Source organism: Lichenostomus cassidix, chromosome 13, assembly GCF_008360975.1.
Source record: "Lichenostomus cassidix isolate B80296 chromosome 13, HeHo_3.0, whole genome shotgun sequence".
In the NCBI taxonomy this organism is placed as follows: Eukaryota; Metazoa; Chordata; class Aves; order Passeriformes; family Meliphagidae; genus Lichenostomus; species Lichenostomus cassidix.
In genome coordinates this window covers 18,657,800-18,683,536 of record NC_139494.1, presented here as the reverse complement: position 1 = coordinate 18,683,536, position 25,737 = coordinate 18,657,800, and the positions used below count along the sequence as shown (strand labels likewise).

The 25,737-nt window shown below is 48.2% G+C and overlaps 1 protein-coding gene, 2 long non-coding RNA genes and 1 other non-coding gene across 14 annotated transcripts; 2 read left to right on the top strand and 2 right to left on the bottom strand.

The window, feature by feature from the left end:
* Positions 1-767: 767 nt before the first annotated feature.
* Positions 768-958, top strand: LOC146431473 (U2 spliceosomal RNA). Its single transcript, XR_014855015.1, has one exon. It is a non-coding gene; the product is annotated as a U2 spliceosomal RNA (small nuclear RNA).
* A 1,749-nt stretch (positions 959-2,707) lies between these two features.
* Positions 2,708-6,775, top strand: LOC146431472 (uncharacterized). Of its 2 annotated transcripts, XR_014854998.1 has the most exons (3): positions 2,708-2,831; positions 2,927-3,797; positions 6,030-6,775. It is a non-coding gene; the product is annotated as an uncharacterized LOC146431472 (long non-coding RNA). The 2 variants fall into 2 exon arrangements; XR_014854999.1 differs by lacking the exons at positions 2,708-2,831; positions 2,927-3,797 and adding an exon at positions 4,408-4,532.
* Positions 6,776-11,938: 5,163 nt separating this feature from the next.
* Positions 11,939-18,670, bottom strand: LOC146431471 (uncharacterized). 10 transcript variants are annotated; one of them, XR_014854996.1, is made up of 4 exons: positions 16,716-18,670; positions 14,846-15,040; positions 13,897-14,000; positions 12,478-12,854 (listed from the first exon to the last, which is right to left on the bottom strand). It is a non-coding gene; the product is annotated as an uncharacterized LOC146431471 (long non-coding RNA). The 10 variants fall into 10 exon arrangements; XR_014854994.1 differs by having other exon boundaries at positions 12,478-15,040; positions 16,716-16,888; positions 17,851-17,900; positions 17,980-18,670; XR_014854990.1 differs by adding an exon at positions 11,939-12,339 and having other exon boundaries at positions 12,672-15,040.
* A 3,472-nt stretch (positions 18,671-22,142) lies between these two features.
* EGR1 (early growth response 1) lies at positions 22,143-25,194 on the bottom strand. Its single transcript, XM_085074139.1, has 2 exons — positions 24,763-25,194; positions 22,143-24,458 (listed from the first exon to the last, which is right to left on the bottom strand). The coding sequence occupies exons 1-2, from the start codon at positions 24,995-24,997 to the stop codon at positions 23,161-23,163; spliced, it is 1,533 nt and encodes a 510-aa protein (XP_084930265.1). The 5' UTR covers positions 24,998-25,194; the 3' UTR covers positions 22,143-23,160.
* Between the last annotated feature and the right edge of the window lie 543 nt (positions 25,195-25,737).

Here is a 25,737-nt window from a genome sequence, read left to right as displayed (position 1 = left end):
GGGGATTTTCGGGCGTTCCCCCTGTCCTCCCCGGGATTTCCCCCCTCCCCTGCTCTTACCGCAGCCCCGAGGGTCCCTCTGCCGCCCCCGAAAAGCCCCAGAAAGGGGCGAGGGATCCCCCCACCCCCGCTTTCCCGACCCCGCCCGGCAGAGCGGGCCGGGCCCGAGCCGCGCCTCCTGAGGGAAATGCAAATGAGGAGGCTGTCGGCGGGGTTTGCGGCGGCGGGGGCGGAGGGGGGGGGGGGGTGTTATGCAAATCGGCATGACCTCATGCCCGAAGTGCATCCTGGGATAAATGGGCGGGGTTATGCAAATCGGCATGACCTCATGCCCGAAGTGCCTCCTGGGAGAAATGGGCGGGGTTATGCAAATCGAGGTGACCTCATGCCCGAAGTGCATCCTGGGAGAAATGGGCGGGGTTATGCAAATCGAGATGACCTCATGCCCGAAGTGCATCCTGGGAGAAATGGGCGGGGTTATGCAAATCGAGATGACCTCATGCCCGAAGTGCCTCCTGGGAGAAATGGGCGGGGCTATGCAAATCTCAGAACTCGCCGGCGAACGGCACCACGGGAAATTGAGGCGCGGTCACGAATTTTTGGGGGATTTAAGGCTCAGCGCCGCAGCAGCGCGGGCGGAAAGGGGGGGCAGGCGAGCGGGAAAGGGCGCGGGATGAGCTTCGAAAGAGCTGGAGGACGAAGAAATGGTCGCCGTGAGTTGTGTGTGAGGCGAGCGGGGTCCGGGCGGGAGCGCGGGAGGCGGCTGGCGTGGCTTCTCGGCCTTTTGGTTAAGACCAAGTGTGGTCTTTGTTGTTATGGGTTTACTGCCTAATCCGTCCGCGATGAGAGGATTTGTTATTAATCGGACTTTACTACTCGGGAGTCAGATTCGGAGCTGGCTGTCTCCGCTGTGCGCATTGTCTCGGCGGTGCGGTGCTTCCGGGCACGGTGCACCCCCGCCAGAGACCTTTGCTTGGTTAAAAACAGATTAAAATCAGAAATAGTGGGAATTGCCGAGGCTGTCCCGCACTATCGCCCACCCTTTTCTGCTGAAATAACGCTTCTCCGCCTCCCGAGCGGCTGCCAGGCTCGGGCGGCGATGATTCTCTCCTCTCTCCCCTCGCAGGTGCCGCGAGACGGCGGCGCCTCCCGCGCGCACTTTTTTGGGTTAAACTCCGTGATTTCGCCGCTTTCCGGGTGAGTTTAAACTTTTTCTCAGGGAAATAAAGGATAATAATGCTGTTTAAATGAATCGGGGAGGGGATTTGGGCAGTTTTACCAAATAAATCCGTGAGGGAGGTGAGGAGCGGGGCGGGGAGCCGCGCGGGTCACTTTTTTGCAGCTCTTCCATCGCGGGTGTTGCTACGATGCAAATAAAGATCTCGATTCTTTTTAAAAACACGGATTTTGTTTATTTGTGAGGTAAAAAAAGGTGCAAAACCTCATCGGAGCCGCTTCGGCAGCGGCCGGGAGGTCCTGGGGGTGACCTAGGAGATCCCGGGAGTCCCCAAAGCCGGAAAATTCCCTGAAGTCCCCCCCGGAACCTCCCCGGTTTCCTCAGCAATTTTGGGGGCGATGCGACAATTTCGGGGGATTTTCGGGCGTTCCCCCTGTCCTCCCCGGGATTTCCCCCCTCCCCTGCTCTTACCGCAGCCCCGAGGGTCCCTCTGCCGCCCCCGAAAAGCCCCAGAAAGGGGCGAGGGATCCCCCCACCCCCGCTTTCCCGACCCCGCCCGGCAGAGCGGGCCGGGCCCGAGCCGCGCCTCCTGAGGGAAATGCAAATGAGGAGGCTGTCGGCGGGGTTTGCGGCGGCGGGGGCGGAGGGGGGGGAAATGGGCGGGGTTATGCAAATCGGCATGACCTCATGCCCGAAGTGCATCCTGGGATAAATGGGCGGGGTTATGCAAATCGGCATGACCTCATGCCCGAAGTGCATCCTGGGAGAAATGGGCGGGGTTTATGCAAATCGAGGTGACCTCATGCCCGAAGTGCATTCTGGGAGAAATGGGCGGGGTTATGCAAATCGAGGTGACCTCATGCCCGAAGTGCATCCTGGGAGAAATGGGCGGGGTTATGCAAATCGAGGTGACCTCATGCCCGAAGTGCCTCCTGGGAGAAATGGGCGGGGTTATGCAAATCGAGGTGACCTCATGCCCGAAGTGCATCCTGGGAGAGATGGGCGGGGTTATGCAAATCGAGATGACCTCATGCCCGAAGTGCATCCTGGGAGAAATGGGCGGGGTTATGCAAATCGAGATGACCTCATGCCCGAAGTGCCTCCTGGGAGAAATGGGCGGGGTTATGCAAATCGAGATGACCTCATGCCCGAAGTGCATCCTGGGAGAAATGGGCGGGGTTATGCAAATCGAGATGACCTCATGCCCGAAGTGCATCCTGGGAGAAATGGGCGGGGTTATGCAAATCAAGATGACCTCATGCCCGAAGTGCATCCTGGGAGAAATGGGCGGGGTTATGCAAATCGAGATGACCTCATGCCCGAAGTGCATCCTGGGAGAAATGGGCGGGGTTATGCAAATCGAGATGACCTCATGCCCGAACGGCATCCTGGGGAAAATGGGCGGGGTTATGCAAACTAGCCGAAACGCGGCGCGAATTGCAGTCTCGGTAAAGGGGCGGGGTCATGCAAATTAAAGCACAATCCCGCATGAATGGCGTCTGGGGAAACGAGGTCCGGCCATGCAAATTAGATCACTGCGCGCAGCGATCTACGCCATCATGGCGGATGAAGGTCGGTCAGGCAAACTCGATTCCTTAGCGGCGCGAATGGCATCTTGAGAGCTTTATTGGGGGATTTTCAGAGTTTAGGCCTCGGTGCGCGGGGGGCGCGGGGGGGAAATGGGGTTTCAAGCCTTTCCTGAGTCCCCGAAAAAGACCTTTTTTCCATTTTTCCCCATTTATCCCCGCAGCTCCTCTCAGCCCCGGCTCGGCAAATCCAACCGCATGGTCCGAGCGGCCAAAAGCCCGAGCGCGGCACCTTCGCCGTGCCTCTGCCGGCCTGTCCGGCCCCGCTGGCCGCGCGGAGAATCCATGAAAAATCTCCTGCAGCTCCCGAGCCTTTCCGCCTCTCCCGGAGCTCCCAGCGCCTCACGAGCTTCCCGCGCGGCCGGCCGGAGCGGCGGGGTGATGCATATTAGAGAACCAGAGCACCGCCGTGATTTCGGGTCAGTGCTTCAGAAACATGTGCTGACAGTGCGGGAACACAGCGGGAAAGAGTCTCTAAATTGCTGGAAAGGAGGTGCGGGGCGGCGCGGGGGAGACAGCGAGGTGTGTGTTTGTCGAGCGGGGTGCCGCCGGGAGTGGGGGAAGAAAATTGTCATCGCCGCTCGGCCGTTTGGCTAAGATCGAGTGTAGTGTTTATAGTTATTTATTCGGTTTTGGGTACGTCCTTGATGAGAGGACTTTACGTTAAGCGGCAATGCGGTGCCTCCGGGAACGGCGCACCCCGCACGGGGCCATTACAGTAGTGAAAAAGCACAAGGAGAGAGCAGTTGCTTAACTGCTACGTATACTTGTCGCAATATCAGACGTTATTATGTGACAAAAGGTTTGTGGCGCTTCCGAAGGTGCCGCGAAGGCAGCGCTGTAGGTTGTGGATCCCGTCCGTCCTTCTGCCTCAGCGCCCGCAACATCTCGTGCCTTAGCCCCGCCTGTCCCAGGGGCTCTGTTATAGGGCGCTAATAACGGGGAGATTAATAAGTAGGTTACGGTGAAAACGGACAGCGCAAGTCTGCTTCTGCAGGTGCTACCGGAAATACCCGAATGGTGGAGAGAGCGAGGGTAAGTATGTCAATTCATAACGTATCTTTCTATTCTTTAGCAAGTAAAACCACCTGCTTCCACAGCACTTCTGAGCTTCATTCTCGCTGTTTACAGAAAACTCTTACAGGCCTGTCTGTGACTGACGTGATGGCTGCAGCGCCACGATGGTCCATATCAACAGTGGCTGCTTCTTTCAATTCTCTTTTTTCTGGTATACTTTCTTCTTACTAGCTACTTAAGTCATCTCCTTCACTTGGGTAGCAGCATTCGTAAGGCACCGGGTACTATACTGTGGCTTGGGAATAAATGGCCGGCCATAAAGGTAGTAAACAGCTTTGCTGCAAGACAGAAAATGTTTGCAACATCTAACAAAAAGGTGGTTTTAGCCTGTGATTTTGTAATTATGGAACATGCTTCAGCTACTTCACATACAACACAGGAAAAATTATTTATTGCTGAAACTCAAAAAGGCCACTACTTCTGCTGTGACACACTGCGGCCACCTGGATACGTGTCCTTCCCTAAAAAACAAGACATGGACAACAGAAAAATTGCAGGAGTTCCTTACCTCACGATGGTTTTTTTTTTCTCTTCCTGCTCTTACCTTCTCATATCTCTTCATTTTAATGCACATTGGAAGGACTGCAATTATCAGTACGGGGGAACGAATCCTGAAGCGCTGCTTCTCCCTCTTGCTTGTCGTGTCACAGAATGCACCCGGAAAATACCATTCTATACCGTACAAAGTTCCAGGTGTGGATACAAATAATAGAAAAACTTCATGAATTACTTTCCCCTACATAAGATTGCCCATGCTTGTAAAATCTGTAGGAATACATAGAAAAAATTGCAGATAAGGTCTGTATCAATTTCAATCCAGAACACCATCATTTTAAATTCTTTAAAAAATACAGGTTTGGATGATGGTGCTACCACTTCTTACATTACAAACTTTGGCAATACTGATCTCAAAACTGCTACACGTTGCTACAAATATTTTCATAAATACTGGACAGTAAATAAGGTGTTAAGCTTTATACCTGAACTTAGTTATTACCTGTGCGTAGACTGCATAACGCACACGTGGCCTGCTGAAAAACACTTTAGCGTTAAACCCGATTCGTGCGGCTACATTCTGAGAGCTGCCGTGAAGTGCACCTCCTAGAATAGGCATGTACAGAAATTTGGCTTTCGCGTGGCCTACAAGAAAGAAGTGAAACCTTACTAGTTCTTTCAATGTCATCTGAAAGAAAGCACATCTGTCATTTTAAATACCGAAGGGTAACTGTCTTGACCTTTCTCCCCTGCACCCTCGGTGAGGCACTGCATGAGGCTTCGTAGGGTTTATGTCAGCCTTGGCACAAAATGCTGCATGGCTCATATGGTGGGTAACTTACAGTGTGTGTTCCACGTGCTATTCCGCTTAGCCGAGTCACACATAAGTGAGGAAGATGTTCTAAGGGGCTCTTGGGAGGTACTGGTTGTGTAATCATTCATTCTGAATGGTTCAGCAGCCCACAGTATTATGGCCTGGGAGCAGAGATGACAGCATGTAGCCAAAGGCCTCCTGTTCCCCCCTGAGCTGGGGGAGAGTGGGTACAAAACTGCTTCCTGCAAGCGTGTCCTCTTGGCCTGCTGCATGCTGAGGCTTGGACAACTTGGAGGGCAGCTGCAGGCTTTGGCCTCTGTGCATACACACTTCTCCCAGAAGGTGCGATGACTTAATAACAACTTTGCCTGGATGTAATCAGCTGGCTGAATGTCAGTGCAAAGTATCTGTCTTGAGGCAAGCTTGTGGATGGAGTGAGATATGAATGTTTGGGTGAGGAAGAATGAGGACTGTGTGATGACCATCCCTGGAATGGAATTGGAACTCTGCAGAGAATGGAGTGCATGCACTGTTAGGCAGCCTTTGCTGTAGGCAAGTGTGAAGAAGCCCTGCAGATGGGAGCCATAAGGAAATATTCCAAAGCGGTGAGAATGAGTAGAACATGTTAGAGTTGGTGGTTCCAGTGGGATGACATGTGCATGGGGTCAGGGATGGTACACCCGTGTGAGAAATGGTATAATACTGTGAAACTTTAATGTGCAGGCATTGCTGAGCAGGCCTGAAGCCCTCCCCTGTGGTCAGGACTTAAGCAGGCAGCTGGTGGATAGGAGGCCAAGGAAAAGACGGCGTGAGGCAGTTGGACTTGCACATGTGCTGAGCTGTTCAGAAATGACTGACATGTGTGTTGTGTTCTCTTACAGATGGTGGTGTTTGGCTGCTGCTGGAGTTGCCGGTCCCTGCGAGGATATTGTGGTGATGTGGCATGCGTAGAGAAGAGAAAGATGGCATCTGTTCCGTTCCAAAAGATGTTGAAAGCAAAATGACATGAAAGGCTACTGAAGGAAAATTGTTGTGACTGAGTGCTACTGTTGGAAAATGTATCAGGTTAAAAATGTTGTGTAACTGTAGTCAAAGGTTTTGTTTGGGTTTCCCCTGGGAAAAGAAATTTTAGGTTTCTTGCAGGGCAGTGTTGTGCCAGATGAGGTCTTGTGAAGTCAGCATACCAAGAGATTGGGAGTGCCCCCAAAGATAAGCAGAAAGATAAAGAACATGAACAGAACATCCAGCAGGAACTTGTGGTTCTCAACAAGACATGATGGATATCACAAGCAGCTAGGCCAGAGCACCTGCAGCAGGGCTGAAGACATCCTGGCCCAGAAAAAAGACTGCTAAGAAAAACTGAAGAATGTCATTAGCATCAGAGGCAAGGAGATTGGAGTCCAATGAGAGACGGAATATGGGGAGTTTGCTCAACTTTGGAGTAATGAACACTGAGCCAATGCTTTCCTCTGTACTTCTACTGTATGCAATTTCTGAGAAATAGAGTAAAAGCTATGTATCCTGGAATGATTGTCTCTGCGCACCCAGGCTATGGGTGGATGAGATGATTGCTGTGGTACATCCTGACCACAAAATAAAGTAATGCCTTGAGTCTGTAACATGAAAATGTTGTTGGAGAGTTTTTCTATTTTTTTCTGCAGATTGGGTGACACTAGTAAACACATGGCAGTAGTGTAGAGGTGGGGAAAAAAACCCCAAGACTAAAGAAGTGATCCTTGCAAAAGCACAGGATGGGGTAACACATGCAAACACAAGTGAATGCACCCATGAAACAAGTGAAAAAACCCCAGCAATACATAGTAGAAGCCCCTAGGAAATCCTGTAGAAAGAGATGAGCAAAATGGATGTAATGAACATACAGCTGTTTCTCACAGCTGTATGCTAGTGCTGCAGTATCCCCCAAAATGTGTTTTGTTTTTCAAGAATTGTAAATTGTGGAGTTTTCAAGAAGTGGTAAAAAGACCCACTAAGATTTGAAAGAATGGTAATTTGTGCTAACACAGTTGAGGGAAAGCGTGTAAAAATCAGGCACAGAACCTTAGTAAAATTCTATAGCAAAAGAGCTCCAAAAATAGTGAAAAAAGTAAAACGGTAAAAGTGCTGGGAAAAAAGCCTCCTCTCCCGTGTTGCCATAGCGACGGGCGGGCGGAGCCAGGCGTAGCTTTGGGCGGACTGAGGGGGCACCGAGGGGCGGGCTCTTGGGCGGGGTGCGGGGAGCACCAGGGGCGTGGTGCAGAGACTACCAGAGGCGTGGCTTTGGCCCGGGCCGAGAGACGACAGGGGCGGGGCCAAGGGAGGGACGAGGGGAGGAACAGTAGGTGGAGTACAGTGACGGACGCAGACCCGGGGGCGGAGAGGTGGGCAGGGCTTTGGTGACGTCAGTGACATATGGTGACATTTGGTGACATATGGGCCCGAAAAAAGAGATTAAAATCAAGGGGCCACTCTGGCTCGGTGGGTATGGCCTTAAACCGAATCCCTGCACTCCAGGTGCTCGAGTCCCACCGCAGACTCCCCCCGTGCGTGCGTTAGGCAGGGAGTCTGGGAGCTAGCTCTGCGCCTGCTTACCGCCGCTGGAACATAAGTACGGTAAGCCAGGAAGTGGGGCAACTGCGGGGCGTGTCCCCCGTCTGGGCGGGGAGACCGCCAAAAATGCCTTTTTCCCACCTACAAACATGAAAGAACAACAAACCTCACCTCTTCGAAATCACACATCTCTCCCTTTTCTAACACAACACAAAAACAAACACCTCACCTACTACAAACAACAAAATACACAACAAACAACACCACACACCAACATACAACAAACAACTAAATACACACACCTACACTCCAAAACACTCATACACGCATTTTACAATCAACAACTACAAACACCAATGCCTCACACCACACAAACTAACACCTCTCACATCCACCAAACGCCTCTCAAAACAACTACACCAACACCAACACAACACACACCACGTCCTCATAAACACTAACAAATCACACTTCAATCTTCTTTACTCTTTAGCTACTTGCTCTTCCCATCTCACCATTACTCCTTTTCATGCACCTTCAAGGACCTACCTGCAATTCTCACTCATCAGCAACGACTGCTCAACTGCTACTTCCCCATCTGCCTCATCACAGCACACAATCCACCCACAACATGCCCGTCCACCAGAGCTGCACAAACCTCCACCTATGGCTACAAACTGTACAAAAACTTCATCAAATACTTGCCCTTCCACAACATTTCCCAGGCTTTCAAAATCTGCCTCAGTACATACAAATATTGCCACATCAACTCTCTATCCATTTCAATAAAGAACACCAGCACTTGCAACTCTAGAAAACTTCTGCCTTTGGATGATGTTCCTAACACTTCTTGCATTAAAAATTTGGCTAGGCTGACCTCAAAACTGGCACACATTTCTCCACATGTTTTACCTAATACAAAACAGGAAATAAGGTGCTTGCCCTTGTATCTCCACATACCTATTACCTGTCTGTGAACTGCATATCACATGCATAGCCTACAGAAATACACTTCACGATTGAATCTGATTCCTAAGGCTCCATTGTACAAGCCTTACAGAACACCACCTCATCAATTATCCAGGTACAGAACTTTAGCTTTCAAAAGGCCTAACAGAAACAAACAACTTTTGCTAACTCTTTCAATGCCATGTTAAACAAATAACATAGCTCATGGTGCTGAAGAAACAGTAACTGCAATAACCATCCTCCCCTGTTCCCTATATGACACACCAAAAGATGGTTCAGAAAGTTTACTTCAAACACAGTAGCAAATGACACACAACTCACAGGGTGGCTGATTCTCAGCCTCTGTTCCAATCACTCTTCCACTCAGCCACATCACATAGAAGCAAGGAAAATGCCCAAAGGGATCATTTGCAGGTGCCGATTGTATAATCGTTCAGTCTGAACATGTGGACGGACCAGGCCATGCTTCTGATAAAAGTATTTGGCGCAGATGAACTCCCATTGCTGTGACCAAAACATCTGACAAATACTTTACTTCCCTTTATTAAAAAAACACCTCTCTGATCACCACAGCTCTGGTATTAGGTTAGCCCAACACACTGCAGCCTAACAGGGATCCTTCTCAAAACCTAGGGAGAAAACTCAGGTTTATATGTCAGCACCTTCACTGATGACTTCTTTACAATTCACTGGCAACGTGTCATTCATCTAATCTTATTTGCCACATAAGCCACACAAGGTATTTACTCTTTGAATTAGGACTCTAACATCTCTTACTTGAAAAGGTTTCCACCATGGCCTGTGACTGTGATCTCCCTCCCTCTTCCTGCTGATCGAACCTGCCTCAAACCACTGCCTCTTTTGAACGGCTAGGAAATCCTTGCACACACTGGGCACAACAGACCCAGGAGTCCAAGGCCAGCCTCAGGCCTAGCTCCTAGCCACTTCTGTCTGGCACAAATCCTGACATTTGCACAACTTTATGATACAAAATCACACATTTGCCCGTGGGCACCTGGCTGGCAATCCATGGCTCTTTTACACAGCGATGGCACATCGCCACCCTCAGGTAAGATAGGTAGATTGGAGGAATCCAAGTGCACGCACAGCTCTGCTTCTTCACACCTTTCATCTCACACAATTGCTACAGCATGCACACTTTTCAGCTACAATACCACATTTCAACCTGGCTGCAAACAGGGCCTCTTTTACACAGGTAACCAACTTTTCCACCCTTCTGTCCTGCACACCATGACAAATGCCTCCTCACACCATAAAAACCATCTGACGACACTTCATAACAAGCCTCAAGATACACTAGATCACCTCTGGGTTAAATCAATCCACTCAGTCCGGTTTTCTGGGGGAAAAAAAATGTTTCAACCTTTTACAAACCTGCCTTGTGGGATTAAGAACACCGAGCCATACTGATAGCAATCATAACAATCAGTTCTTTACATTCATTTCAATTATTCACTACCCACAACAACAGCTACAACTGCTGCAACTGCTGCTTCAGGACACCACGTCGGTAGAAATATGGGACCAATCATATTAAAGGAAGCAAGGCCAATAACCACATCAAATCTCTTCCTCAAAGTCACACACAAACAGGACACTTCTCCTGGGATATGCTGCAGGCACCTGGACACATTTCCTTCCCTTTTGAAAAAATAAAAGGAATTTAAGAAGATAATTAGAAAAAAAATATTTAAACAGCCCAAAGTTCTTGCCCTCTGCCTTCTTGTTACTAAGCATAGGAAGCATCATGGTAAGTAAGTCTGGAAGCTTCTCTTCTCTTACAGTCTGTATTTACTGATAGCTCATAATGAATTTACAAAGCATGCTCCTGAGATTTGGAACTGCTCCCTTACATCATACCAAATGTGCACACTCACTTGAGAATTCTTTCCCGGAACCTTACTCACTAAACTGCTTACTCTTTCTCTCACTGCCTCATGAGCATGGTGTGCCAAAGAATATGTTACAGTAGCATTCTGCTGTCATTGCCTCTACTTTGGTTCCATGTCACTGCCTACAGTATGTACATCCTGATACTTTTCTTACTGGATGGAAGACTGCTATCATTAATGAACGACAGAAAAATGGCACAAGGTCCCTACCTGAAGATGCCTTTGTCCTCTTTCTCTAATTGCTCTTCCCATTTCCCATGCAGTCTTTTTTATGCATATTTAAAGAACTGCACTTATCATTGCTCAGGAAGGATTTGGCAAATGCTACTTCTCTCTCTTGCTTACCGTGACACAAAATCCAACCGAAGGATGTCGCTCTTTACGTGTACAACACTTCCGGTATTCATACAAATAATACAGTCAATGGACGCAATTATGTGCCTTGGAAAATATTCCCCGTGTGTGTAAAAACGAAGTGAATACATAGAAAACCAGTCCACATCAAGTATGCATCAATTTAAATGCTAAACACACACACACTGTAAACATTTAGGCACTTCCGGGTGTTGATGCTGATGCTACCACTTCCTAGACAACAAACCTTGCCAATTCTGATCTCAATTCTGGGATCTGAGGCAGTACAGACAACTACTCCAGGACTGTCAGGACACCATATCCTAGCTGGGATAGGATCCTCGGGTCAGGGTTGAACACGACAGCTCTGAAAAAAATTCCTGGGCCAGGCACAAGACTACGTATCAGATGGTCTTAGGCACAGCCTGGAAGGGGTAGGTTTCAATGGAACTCTGGGGTACAGGGGGCTGGATCGGGCACTGGCCTAAAGATCTCTCAGTCATCCTTGATTAGAGCTGAGGGGCCGGGGCCCCCCACCCACTCCACGACTGTCTTAGTCGTGGGTTGCCAACCCCTGGCCCTGTGACTACCGCACCTGTCGGGTCTGGAGCCCCACCCCAGTCTTTATAAGGCTGTGCTAGGACTGAACACTACAAAAGGGGCTGCACCTGCCCTGGGCTAACCTTCAGCTCTACTAATGTTCTGCATTAATATTTCACAGGAGAGCCAGAACTGTTCCCGTTTCCCACGGGCTCACCCCCACCCCAGTTAGGAGTCACCACTCCATCCCCATCCTGCCGTGCACATGCTCTCACACTGCCACGGGTCCCACTGAGGGTACGCCCCTGAGGCTGTTGATCCTGTCCCCATTTCCCTGTCTCTCTCTCACATGCATTCCTGTGCCCCCACATCCTTCTCCCCTCCACTATTCCCACTGCCTCTCCCAGACATTTTTACTGATGATTTCTACTGCTGATCAAGCATAGAAATAATTAACAAATTCAGAGTTTGGATTACAACTTTATTTTTTAAAGGAAGTGTGGGGAGTGATTCCTGAAAATAAATTGCCTGACGCTGCACTTCCCGTCCACCTTTTCCTTGGTTCAAGAGGTGAGACTGAAATCTCTGATCTCAACTACAAATCCAGCTTTGCAGTGTAATAAAAGCCAGCTTATACACACTAGAACCAACAACCCTAAGAAATGTCACACTTCTTTTTAAGGGCTCTGGGATTAGAAACATGACATACTGCTTTGGGGACAGTCAGAATCACGGTCCTGCATTCCTGGACTCTCCCATCCTTGACTGCCGGCCCATCCTCAGCCAGACGGAGGATTAATAAACCCGTATTATATTCCTTTCCTCCTCGATGGCCCCTTTCCAACTCCACTGGAAAACAGCCAGGATTCTGTGCACGAAGTCAGAGGGGGAAAAAAAAAAAAAAAAAAAAAAGATGAGAATCTGTAGGCAAATTTAACCTTCTCTTTTTCTACAAAAACATTTCTATATTTTGAACACTTAAGCTCAATTCATCCCAACTCCAGGGTGCCTCGGGGTAATAGTTTTAATCTAAATAAAAACGTTCACAACATCTTTCCTTCTAAGTCTAAGACAAGTACAAAGCTCTTGGTTTATCCATCACAAATATTTAAAACATGTAGCAAAAGGAATTCGGATAATTCCAAGGTAAATTAAGTGCTATGAATGAAATTCATATCCTAAAATAAGAGTAGTACTAACTTCACTTTACACCAGTTTAGGTGGTGCGTGAGCCTTATGCAGATTTCTCCACCAATATCCAAGGATGGATTCCACCGTTCACGGTAAGCTTTCGCTACAGCTTTTCTATAACATCTGGAAAGGCACCACAGGAAGCTGTAGCAAATGCAGTACAATCACACCGTTTTTCAAGTCCTCAGTAATCTAAAAGCAGGGAGAGGTGTCACCCATTACAGAGAGAACATTTGCAATCATGGTTTCAAATCACACACTCTTTTTCCCAATTTATATGGCATTCTAAGAGCAGTCTGAAGTACAAGGCTGAGATTATCACCTTTCAGAAACCATCTGGGAATTCAGAAGTTTCCCATTATGCTCCAGAATACATAGATAACCAGGTCCATTCATCCTCACTGCAGACAGACTTGTTTAAAGATGGCCTTTCTGACCCAGTTTATTCCACTCTGGACTGCTTTCAGATGTTGAAAAACACCTACCTAAGGCCAAGTGTTCCAAGAGGCACTCAACTATCTCGACTCAGATGTACCCACTTGGTGCGCACAAATGTGAAGACAAAGGGAGAATAAAAGCAATTTCTGTCCTATCTAGCCCCATAGATGGCCCAAGATAGATGGGCATCCCAGATTGCAATGTGCAGTGAAGGCTATTTAGTGTTGCCTTATGCCTTCACAGATACTTTAAGCAGCTTGGCCAGTAGTCCTTTATACAAAAATCTAAAACAGCAGTCCTTTACACACAAAAATCTAAAACACTGTGGAGTTTACACAGGGCCTCAGAGAGCATTCTTGTGTCTTCTGACTGTTGCCAAATAATGGCAGGAATGAACCTTGAAAAACAGTGTCAAAAAATAGAAGTTATAAACTTTTAGAATATAAACTTTTATGCTCCGAAGACATGCATTCCAGTACTTGTCTCCAGGCACCCTGAGCTAGACTAAAAAATAACAACAACAAAAAAACTTTCTACTCCTTGTGAGTAAAGGGAGAAGCTAGGAAGGAGAAAGAAAAAAACACATGCAAATGTGGAGATGACACCACCACCACCACCACCACCACCACTACCACTACCAGTGCCCTGAAAAAAATCAAATAAACAAACAAACTTAGCAAAAATCCAACCGACAATCTTAGTCTCAGATTCCTGAACGAATTCAAAGGAATCCAAACTGCATGACTTCATTTGATTGGTTTTATATTCAAGACTAGACCTGGAGTTACAAGGTTACCTGAGCATTACTAATATGGGTATCTCCTAGTATGAGCATCCACGTTGGTTTTCTTTCTAAACGCAAGGTGGCAGCATACGGCACCTAAAGCCTACTGGCGCCATCTGATAAAGCAAAAAGGAGCTCGGTTATGTAAGTACGGCACAAGCTGCTGCTCTCTCTAAAGTTAAGAAATTAGCAGAAATCTCTAAAGACTACACCAGAGAACTTTGAGTCTAACTCTATCACCTACTACTGTTTGGCTGTGTCTGCTTTCAAAAGCAATTGTAAGCTACTACCATCCTAGAAAAACAGGATAAAATCCCTCTCACTTCTGTCCTGCCAGTCACTGAAGTCAGATCACCAGCCTTTCAAGTCTGTGAACAGATGACATGCTTTAGAGTGACTTTTCTTCTTCTCTTTTACAAACACAGCACACCTCACCACAAAAGGCATAAAGAGTAGGCCTAAAAAAAGGCATCTGGAAGACTGTTCTTTCTACTCAGTATTCCTGCTTCATAACAACAAGTGTGTCCCATATCTGAGCATTTGTCTCATTCAGACAGAAGAGCTAATGAAAGTGTGGTCTGATATTTCTAATGCAACCTATATGCATTTATGTCATGTAAAATTATACGGAAGCAAAACAACATTCTCTGGTAAATCAAGAAACATAACAGTAAAAACAAGGCATTCATTTTTTAATATCTCTTCCAGCTTGTTTTTGTCATTCCGGGTAGAGCCAGTTTTGTTCTCTTCTGAAGCTAATTTCTCTTTTAAAAAACAACACCGAAACAGCAACAACAGACCCCCAAAAAACCCAGTGCTTATTTCTTATTATTTTTCCATGTATTTTATCCACCTTGGCCAATACCCATGATTGCTGTGCTGACAAACTTCCATTACCACAGCTTTGATGCGAGGCCTGTGCAATGGGGAAATAAACGGTTACTATAATTCCTTCTCTCACCTACATCACATCGCATCACATCACGTCAATCAAATGGATTCAAAATCCGTTGCACCAGCTGTTGAATTACGAGCTCCAGGGTCACAAGACGTGGGCAGTTCGGGATCTGCGTGGAAAAAGTCTAGATCGTGATGCCAAGGGACTCCAGGAGACTGTTCCAGGATACCTTCGGTGACAGCTGCCAACACCTGTATTCTGAAAGATGAAGAAAGTCCTGTGACAAAAGAAGTGCAATCCCGATGACATGGAAAGATGCTGGGGCAGACTCTTCAAAGAAAGCAAAGGCTTTGTCGCTGAGCGTAACACCTGAAGTCAGGGATGCATCAGGGATACAGGTAGGCTGTACTGACACGCACTGCAATTATTAGCGATGTGACTGCCTAAGATTATGACTTGTCACACAAGCACAGATGATAGGAACACACGAGGACTTTGGGCAGACTCCTTGGAAATGCTACTTTAACTCTGTTAGTCTTTGTTTGCATGGATACAAACCATTGGGAAAGAAGGGAAAAGTTTCCGGAAAGAAAGTTTACTAAATTAAAACAAACAACTAATAATCTTAAATTTCATATTTTGGAGAAGGTCTCCCTGACAGATTTTATATAATTTGGTTTTGTTTGAGATTCTTTTTTATGCTCCCACTACCAAACAGTGGACTGGAAATACAGAATGGCCATTTACGGCTAGGGGGCGGAAACAAAAGAGTGCAAAGAAAAGGGATTCAGACTAAATGTGCAAAGACGTGACCTCTACAGCATGACATTTATTAGCCACAGGTAACAAGCACCAGCAAAATATTCCAGGGCCAGCTTGGACAACAGACCCGAGACTGAACCCCTTTTGATTATAGCAACTCCTTTGACAAATACCATCAGTGTTTCTTTCCTTGCTTATTAACTACCCTATCTTAATGTGGGTGTGCTTTTTAAAAAATATCATTGGGTCTTCATTTTATGACCCTAGAGATCTGCGGCACATTACAACTATAGTTACAACACCTCAGGTGGCTCGTTTGGTCCGCAAAAGACCTCCTCCTTACAAAAAACATGAGATGTATGGATAGCTTCTGCCATCAAATTCAATGCCCCACGGATGTTTTCAGTTCACTTCAATGCATCTGGAGTTTGTTATAATTCTCAAACTTATTTCCACAAACAGAACTTAAGAATCATAGCTGAGACCATTAATGACAAGCATCTTCAGAATAAAATGCTGCTGCTGTACATTTCCTTCAACTGTGTGTCATATGTCCAAATCCAGTTCTCTGGCTAATTAGGATGAAGCCTTTTAGACCGTCTAAGAACCGCTGTTGACATTTTGTTCAAGGAAATCGGTAATAACATTCAGTCATCGAGCCTGTCCCTTCATTTCCTTATGCTCCAGTGTTCTTTCAGGTATTACAAAGAAAAATACAGTCAAAACCATTAAAAATGGTAAACCTAAACTCATTCGCTCCATAGCTTAATCATACTTCTTTGACGAATGTTTACATTTTACTAAGGTGTGCTTAAAAGTATTTCTAGACTTCCCCAAGGCTGCTACGTCTAGAATTCCTGTAAATGCAGGCAAACCTGGACGTGTATTTCCAGTTAACACTCTAAGCTCGCAGAATGTCACGTCAGAATGCGCCAGGCAGTTCTGTGACTCGCTGCATAGCTGGGCGCATTCCGGTAGACGACCCAAGAGCTACGCACACCTGTGCAGTCAAACAAGTGCAGCAATTAGGATAAGCGGATTTTAGATATGAATTATGTAACGTTTTCAAGAGCTTCTAAAGCCATCCCTAACTAACCTTGTCAGATTGAAGAACAGCCACTGACAAAAACACTAATGCTCAGTCTGCTTACAAGTTTTAACTGTATCTTACCAAAAGGATGAAAGCATTCAGCACCTTTTAATGATCAAATCAAAATTCTTTCTCCCCATCTCTCCGACTCTGATGTTCACAGATCTATTAGTGATCGACACTTGTACCGTTACAGAAGCCTGCCATCACCGTAGTTGGGATACCAGATATCATGTCATATTACTCACGTCAACCTAAGAGAGGGCATGAATAACAGAACTTTCATCAACATTTACCAATGGTATAACTGCGTAACATCATTTGTGCTTGGAGATATAAAAAAGTGGTATGGAAAGCTCACAAAATAAAAACGCAGGCCTATATGATTGTTTAAAAAAAAAAGGTAAAGAAGCATACTTTAATAATGCTTTTTGCATTTAAGGAAGTAAAATATACACATTTAAAATACTCCTGCACAACCATCATTTTTGTTACAACAGGGCTGAAAAATTGTCACAAATTGAAGCCTACAAAGTGTTAGAGTTTCTCTGTAATCATTAGCCTCAGCTATTTAGAAGAGAGAGTTCCATTCATCGAGTCAAGACCAAAAATCATTTGTCTATCAGTCAAGGCTGATTTTTAAAAACAAAGTTTATTTGATCACAGCAGAAAAACTTAACTATTTAAAAGGTTCTTGTTCTTTAGGTGCATCTCACATTTCATCAGAGAGTCTTCGTGCAGTTTAAAACATGCAATCCCTTCCCTAGGTTTAACTAGTACTGGCTAGGACTACGTTAAGATAAGGTACACAGGTAGAAATATGAAATGTTTAGCTCAAGAATCACACCACCAAGCCCTCTTCATAAATATCTACACTCAAAACTCTTGAGCATTCTAAAGCCTACTGGGCCACAAACAGAAAAAGATTGAAATAAACAGCCACTTATAACAAAAACTCAACAAATATGCTAGCCCTAGTTAATAGCGTTATTTGCTCTAGAAGGGGTCAGCCCTAGTTAACAGTTTGGTAAAGAAGGGGTCAAAGACACTCTTCATGAGCCAGCCTTCAGCCACTGCACTCAGCTTTAGTCAAACCCGACGGTGCTGAGCACGTGCCAAGGGGCAGCCCTTCTAAGGGCTTCTGTTGCAGCTCGGATCACCTACAGTCTGCCAGCTGCCGGTTTAGAGTCTACAAAGTTATTTTTCTTGGGGTTACCTGAAGTCTTGCCCAGATGCACAAAATCCGGACGTGTATCAGTGAAAGCCCTAAAGGAAAGAAAGGCCCGTGACCGCGTATCTCTTCACTAAAAAGTCTCTGCCTACAGCTGTGTCTTCTTCGTGTTGCCTCGTCTGTTCAGCCAGGGCCCATGAGCTGCTTGGTAAGAGCAATTTGCGGTTGCAGCAGAACTATCTGTAACGATTGCGTTTTACCGCCTTTATAGAGTCTCCAGTAGCACTTCCAGAAAACTAAAGGACACGATGCAACAGGCTATACAGCGTACCACGGCAGATACCAGGATCCGAGTATGCCCCAAATAATTTTTAGCTCCTTCTTTCTCAGGGGAAAGAAAACGGAAGAATCCTTTTTCTTTACTGCAATTAAAGCACAAAATAGTCACCTAGTGTAGGAATATCCACATTTCCCCACGTGAACAGTCGCTTACGGAAAAGCTCTGCAGAGGAAAAGCCTGGGCCGACAAGGTCACTGGCCTCTGCAGCACTCCCCAGGTTTGACTGCATCCTACCAATTTCGGAGCCGGTTAGGAAGAGCAACTCGGTCCCTATTAAAGAAAACGGACAGCAACCAGCAGCGAGGATGCGCTGACGGCCGGCCTGCCCTACAGCGGCCCTTGGGAGGCCCAGGGAGGGCCGCGGAACGCCGCTCAGCAGAGCGCAGATTTCCGCTGCCAGGAGCCGCCAGCCGGCTGATCCATGACTGGTGCGGAGCCTGCGCCCTCACCAGCGAGAACCTCCCGAGCTCACCCCAAGAGAAGGGAAGGACAAGACGGAGTGAGACGGCGCGGGGGGGGAGAAGAATCGGGGGCGGCAGGGGGGAGGAAAGGAGGGAGAGGGCGCCGCAGCGGCATCTCGGCGGCTGCGCGGCGCAGCCCCGGAACGCCTGAGCAGGAAACTCCTTTTTTGGGCCGCGGAAGTGCCAAAAAAGGCATGGAGGAAATTCCAAATATGGTTGGCACAGTTCCGGACCTCGCGGGGGCGGTGCTTCCGCTCAGCCGGAGCGCTCCCAGCTCTGGCGCGGCCCCGCGCGCGCTGGCGCGTGTGCGCGTGGTGCCCCCGCGATCCCAGCCGGGCGGCCTTTTCTATCTCTGGTGATCAGATCTGCACTGGGCTTTAAATCGCAAACGGCTGAAATTTAGCTTCGAGCAAATGTTTTTTTCTGTGCGTGAGTGTAAAAGCGAGAGGTCTTCGGTTCCTTCCCCGCCGCTGCACTTCCTACAGGGAAAGGGTTTTCCGGGCTAGTGACACCACCTGATGTCTGCTCGGGCACAGCAGCCTCCTTGAGAACGACTCATCCTCCTAATTGGACTAGAAGCAAACTTCTTAAGAATCAGAAATCCTGTCTTCAGGCCAACAGCAAACAAAAGATCTTGCAGAAAATGTATGGTCAATGCTTTCTCACCCCTGTGATATCTGCATTCGCTTTATAGGACAAAGGCCATGAAAATAGTGGGAGCAGAAGACCCCATGCATTCATTTGCTTTATGTTATATACAAGGGGAGCAAATGCAAAGCACAGGTCACTGCATCTCAAACCAGATGCCAATGCTTAAATTATGAGCATATTCTAGGAAGTTACACCAAAGGGTATGTGCATGAAACTGGCCCTAGCTGTCATATGTCAACAGTTTTTACTTTTTTTTTTTTTTTTCCCAGGCTAGAGGCTCTTCCTGCAATGGGATGGAATTCAGACAAGTGATCTCCTCCTAGCTGGACGTGAAGTGTCATTTGCCAGCTTGCCGGTCATTACAGAAAAGCTAAAGTGCACAGCTACTCAGTTCCTCAGAGCACTGCCAACTTGCCCTACCCACCATACTGGTTTTTGAGTGAGGGTTAATAGCGGACCAGCAGTAGTCCCACATACCCGGTTCATTGCCTCTGAACATCCATGCAGCTGGACATAGCTTCCGGCAGACTGTCTGTGACCAATGCATACAGCTCTTGAAGCCAAGAATTTTTTCACTTAAAGGAATACAGCACAGAGGCAGCACACTCAAGAGCAGCTTTAAGGAGATGACTGGGGAGGGGAGAGAGAGGGGGGTAGGGTGGATTTCTAGAGGCTACCACAAGTTGAAATTATCTAATATGAGGAAGCGCATCATGCATGGGGCAAGTAAGACCAGCATTTCTTTGAGCTAGAGAGCCCGTCATCTCTCTTGTACTGCTGGCTCAGCACCCAGAGGCCAGTTGTGTGTGCAGAGGTGTCTAGACAGACATCAGGCATGCCCTGCTGCTAGCGAGGGTGCACTGGCTTTCATTGCTGTATAGCCACACACAAATGCCTGACTTGGACCACTTTTCGCATGATGCTCCAAAGAGAACCTATCTTCCTTTTGCCTCTTTAGGCGTGGAAATTACCATCACTGCTCATTTCAAATTGCTCTGGAGAACCTGGGGCATCCTCAGGCTCATCAGGTATTAGTCGAGAGCCTACTTGGTCAGCTTTTAGCACAATCAAAACTCCAGATGGATACACCAGGAGTTAACAGAGATTAACTTGAAAAGACACCAACATCTACATCTTTTTGAGGGGGAGAGGTGGAGAGGAGGGTGTGCTGATCTCTTCCCTATGGTATTCAACAACAGGACACACAGGAGTAGCTCAAAACTGCATATGAGGATGTTCAGGCTTCACATCAGGAAACATTTCTTTACTGAGAGTGTAGTCTAATTGAAGAAGGTTACTAGAGAGCTGATCAATGCCTCAAGCCTTTCAGTGTTGAGGAGACATTTGTGCATCTTAATAGATGGACCCTTAATAGCATGCTTTAGCTTTCAAACAGCCCTGAAGTGGCAGTTGGACTAGATGTTCCTTATAGGCCCTGGATCCCTTTCAAGTGAGCTATTCTATTCTATACATCTGAACAGAGCAGTGCTCACAGATCAGAATAAATGTTGAATCAGAATCAAAGTTGACCCCAACTTACTTTGTTTATTTTGTTCTTGACTTTGGGAACCTGATGTAGGCAAAAATTTTATCGTTACCTGTGCACAGTATTATTTGCTTCCTTCTCTGAAGTATCGCATTTGGAGACCTTTCATTGTCTTGTTTCTGATAAGAGGATTTCTGTGATTTCTGAAATGGGTTATATGCTCAGGTAGTCTGAAGCCGCATATTCAACCTGCACAGCCAACCTGCCTTGAACAAAGGCCAGAGCCCCTTGGGTTGAAAAGCGTTAGCGCCTTTCTCTGAAAAAGCCCGGCAGGGCCAGCTGCAAAGTCACTGCTGGCAGCTTGCAGATCACATCCAGCACTGCAGGCACAAGCCAGCACAGAGACAAAGCTGCACAGGCCGTTTCCCACAGCTTGTCCCGGTACTCCGAGGGCAGTCCTGCCTGAGAGATGACAGAGTGGGATTTACCAACCGGTAAACTCTTAAGTGTCTTTCAGAATTGATGCCATTTGCCAGAGATGGTCTTCATATCTGAGAAGGACTAACACAGAGGCTTCGGCAAGTTGCCCTTCCTAGCCGGTACAGTCAATTTTGGTAAGGAGTAGGGCATGCTCTTTGGCAGATTGCTAGGCAGTTTACACTGTGCTAGGGGCATTCATCAAGACCTGTATCTGCATCCCAACTAGTCACAACCTTAAACATTAGTGTTTTCTAGAGAGCCTAAACAAAAGGAGAAACATCAGAACCCTCATCTGTACCGGCACCGCCAGCTCTCACAGATGCAAATTCCTCGGAATTCAATTTGCAGTGGTCGCAAAACTGTTGAAATGCATTTCAAGCCAACAGGGAAGGAAGTGTTTTCTCCTATTTTACTGAATCACCTGTGTGGTCAGGCCCACACACTCATATGCCCTGTATTGTGTCAAGGAGGAACTTATGACAGCCCTCAGCTGACCAGGGCTACCTTCTGTCAGCCAGCCATTATGACTGAGCTTATTGTATTTCCAGCCTAGAAACTGCTCTATTACTTTGCCATCCAGCAAGATTTGTGACTACCTATGAACACAGCTGACATTCTAATTTTCTAACTTTATTTTCAGCACCGGAAGAATTGTTTTTCTGTCTAAGACTAGTTCTGGAGAGGCCAAAGACAGTAATTGTGGCTACTTCCAAAAAGCTGGTGATGCACCTCATGCAAGGACGTGTGCACTCCATCCGTGCTTTTGCAAGCAACTGGATGTAAGATTGATCTCCTCTCTTTTCTTTAAACAGCCATTTTTTTCCCAGGAGACAAGCCGTACTCGTGGCTTTGAAGAAACTGAAGGAGCCGGCATTGCTGTGGCACGGTCTTCCTAAGTAGTAACTTAAAGTAAAATGTGTAAGTCTGCACAATTTGCTGTTTTATTTATTTTTTTCTGAAGGGTATTGTACACCAAATATCCCAATGGCAGGAAAGCGCATTCAATGTGTTTAGAAGCCAAACAGTCACTTTCATTTTAACAAACACAATTACAAAGTAAAAATAAATGACAAAATAATGAACTGCATGTTCATAACATACAAAAATTGCGGCCTACTCAGTAGGTAACTACAACATTCCAACTCTTGAATATATATATATATATATATAAAAATTTACATTTTTGTAACAAAAATAGACTTTGAGAGGTGGGGGTGGAGGGGAGCGGGTGTGGGGGTGTTTTTTGCTTACAGTCCATCCCCTGGGCCTTTCTCTTGCTCCTCTCCCCACCCATTCCCTGCTCTTCCTTACATTCTTTGAGTAACATCCCTTTCACTTTAAGGCAAGATGCAAAGCATCCATTCACACAAACGCATGACGTCAGCAAGGCTTCACAAAAAGGCACCAAGACTTGAAACTTCTAAAACAAAACTTCTGCCACATGTGAGTGTCTCATCAGGTGATATTTACACAGCATCACTCTAACATGCTCAAATACAGTAAGTGCTGTTCCCAAAGAAGTTTGAAACGCATTATAGCATTGTCACGGAAATAGAGTCAACATTTACAAAATATGGCCCTGCAAACTCCAAATTATACAATATGAATATGCAAAGACTTTTTCCACATCAATAGTACCTAAAGGAAAGCAAAACCATGGCACATGTACAATTTACATCAGCTAGATACTTAATCAAAAGTCCTTTCTTCCTAATAAAAGACTATTTTTTACGGGGAAAATTATATTGAACTTATATCCACAGTCCATGCAAATTAAGTCATTCAACAGAAGTGGAAAACTTAAGCAGCAGTTGTTTCAGGCAGCTGAAGTTCAAACTAAATAGCCTTGCAACGTATGGTGTTGTGGGAGTAACTGGGGACTCCGTGTCTGATAATACCAATGCAAAAGGTGAATTCTCCTGTTCCAGATGGTAGTCTCAGCAGATCTCAATTGTCCTTGGAGAAAAGGCTGAGTTCATGTCTGAAAGTGCTGGGGTCACCTGTGAGCTGAAATTGTTGGTGACTCCTGGAGATGAGAAGGAGGTGGCCACTTGGGTCTGAAAAGTGGCGGTGCCAGAGGGGTAAGTGGTTGCTATAGAAGGGGATGGGAATGTGGTGTGTGCAGGGGAGGGATAGGAAGAGGGAGCGGGGGAAGAATACGCTGTGCGCACTGGGGACGGATAAGTGGTGGCGATGGAGGAAGGGTAGGATGTAGTCACAGAGGATGAATAGGCAGGAATTGGGGAGGCAGTTGAGACTGGAGCTGCCTTTTCCACTTTCTTGTCCTTCTGCCTAAGGTGGATTTTAGTGTGCCTCTTCCTCTCATCGCTCCTGGCAAACTTTCTGCCACAAATGTCACAGGCAAACGGCTTCTCTCCTGTGTGTGTGCGGATGTGTGTGGTCAAGTGGTCGCTCCTGCTGAAGTTCCGCATGCAAATGCGGCACTGGAAAGGTTTCTGTCCCGTGTGGATGCGTATGTGCCGCGTTAGCTCATCGGATCGTGAAAACCTCCGGTCGCAGGACTCCACTGGGCAGGCGTAGGGTCGCTCGTGAGGAGGTGTCTTGCTGGGACGGTTTGGGTATTTCCTCATCCTGCTGGGTTTGATCAGCTGGGACTGATAATTAGTGTTGAGGGTCTTCAACTCTTGGGAGCCAGTCTGAGTGGCAAATGCCTTAATAGTGGACAGTGGCGTGAGAGAAGGCTGCTGTGCTCTGGTCTCAAGGGCTGGGAAGGGCTTCTGATCAGCTGGAACAAGACTGAGCTCACCCTGTTGCTGAGGGAACAGGTAATCCGGGATCATTGGCACCTGAAAGTTGGTTTTAGCAGTCGGATAAGCTGGAGGTGGATACTGGATGGGGGCTCCGGAGGGGTTGGGGAAGGACTGGGTCTGGGATTCAGGGAAAATGTCAGAGGTGGAATTGGGAAATGTTGGTGCAGCTGAATAAATTGGACTGTTCTCGCTGGCTTGCACAGAACAGCTCAGTGGGGAGCTCTGCGAGGAGGAGGATGGTGATGATGAAGTAGGCGTAGAGGTGGGAGGTGCATTAGCCATGCCCACCAGCCCACTGACGAGGCTGAAGAGGGGCTCTGGCCATAAGGGGTTGCTGCTGTTGGAGGCCGGCTCTAAGGAGAAGCGCCCCGTGTAGGTTATCGGTGGCAGTCGCGTCGTTTGGTTGGGATAGCTGGTTTCTGGCACGGTTTTCTCGTTGTTCAGGGAGATTTCGGGAAAAGTGTCTGCAAAGAGAGGAATAGCGGTTAATTCCAGCAGCCACTGCAGCTGCTGCCGGTGCTTCGCGAGCCGTCCCTCACACAGCGCAGCCCCAGATTCTGGTTAATTACTAATTGAGCGTAACATATTGCAGCGTCGCTGGCAGCTCTCCAGCCGCAGCTAGTCCGGAGCCGCTGACGCACACAGGAGAATCCCCCCGCGCGGCCGCCGGGACAGAGGCGACGCTGCAGCGCGGAATTCCCGCCGGCGTCGCTGCCCCCGCGGCAGACCGGTACTCCCCGCCCGCCTGGGCGAGGTCAGCGAGCTTACCTGCCGCGAGGTGCTCGAAGTGCTGCTCTCCGGGCTCCCCGGCGGCGCCAAAGCCCGCACTCTCGGGTGCCCCAGGCGGGGCAAGGAACTGCGGACCCCCGCCGCTGAGCATCATCATCTCCTCCAGCTTGGGATAATGAGTGTCCATGGCGGGGGGCGAATGCGGAAAAGCGCCAAAGGGGTCGGAGATCTGCAGCGGGGGCAGGAGCTGCATCTCTGCCTTGGCCGCGGCCATGAGGGCACCGGGCTCCGGCTCTGACGGATGATGGCGCTGCCGCCGCGGGCCCGGCGGACGGGCCGGCTGCGGCGAGGCGGCCGTCGCCTGCTGCGCGCCCTGCGCCGCTGTCGCCCAGGTGCTGGCCGCTGAAAGCGCTCGGCTCACCGCCCGCCCGCCCGCCCGGGTGTCCCCCCGGCTCTGCCCGCTGGAAGCGCTCGGCTCCCCGCCCTCCCCGGCACCGCCTCTATATATCGGGTCTCACCGGCCGCAGCCCGCCCCAGCCCTGACGTACATGGCCATATATGGAAAGCAGGAAGCCCTTATATGGATGCGGACCGGAGGACCCCTCCTGGCGTCAGAGCCTGGCACCGGGGAAAGCCGGGCCGGGGGACCCCGCCCGCCCCGGACTGAGGGCCCCGCGCCCAGTGCAGGTCTGACCCCCGCCATGGGCAGCGCCGCCGCAGCACTGCCGCAGCATCGCCGGTCCCTGGAGATGGGGTGCCCGGCCCGCGCCGACCCCGGCCAGCCCGCCGGAAGCCCCCGCCGCACATTCCATATTAGGAAACAACCTTATAAGTCTCGATTCCGGCGGAGGCTTCCCGCTCCTTATTTGGCGATTCCGGCCCCGGGTTGGGGGGGCGCAGAGCCAGGCTGCAGCCGGGCGCGCGCCCGCCCCCAGGCAGCGGGACCGCGCGGAGACCCCGAGGCGCAGAAGAGCGAGGCTGCTGTTCGGGCAGGCGGCACAGGAGCCTCGGGGA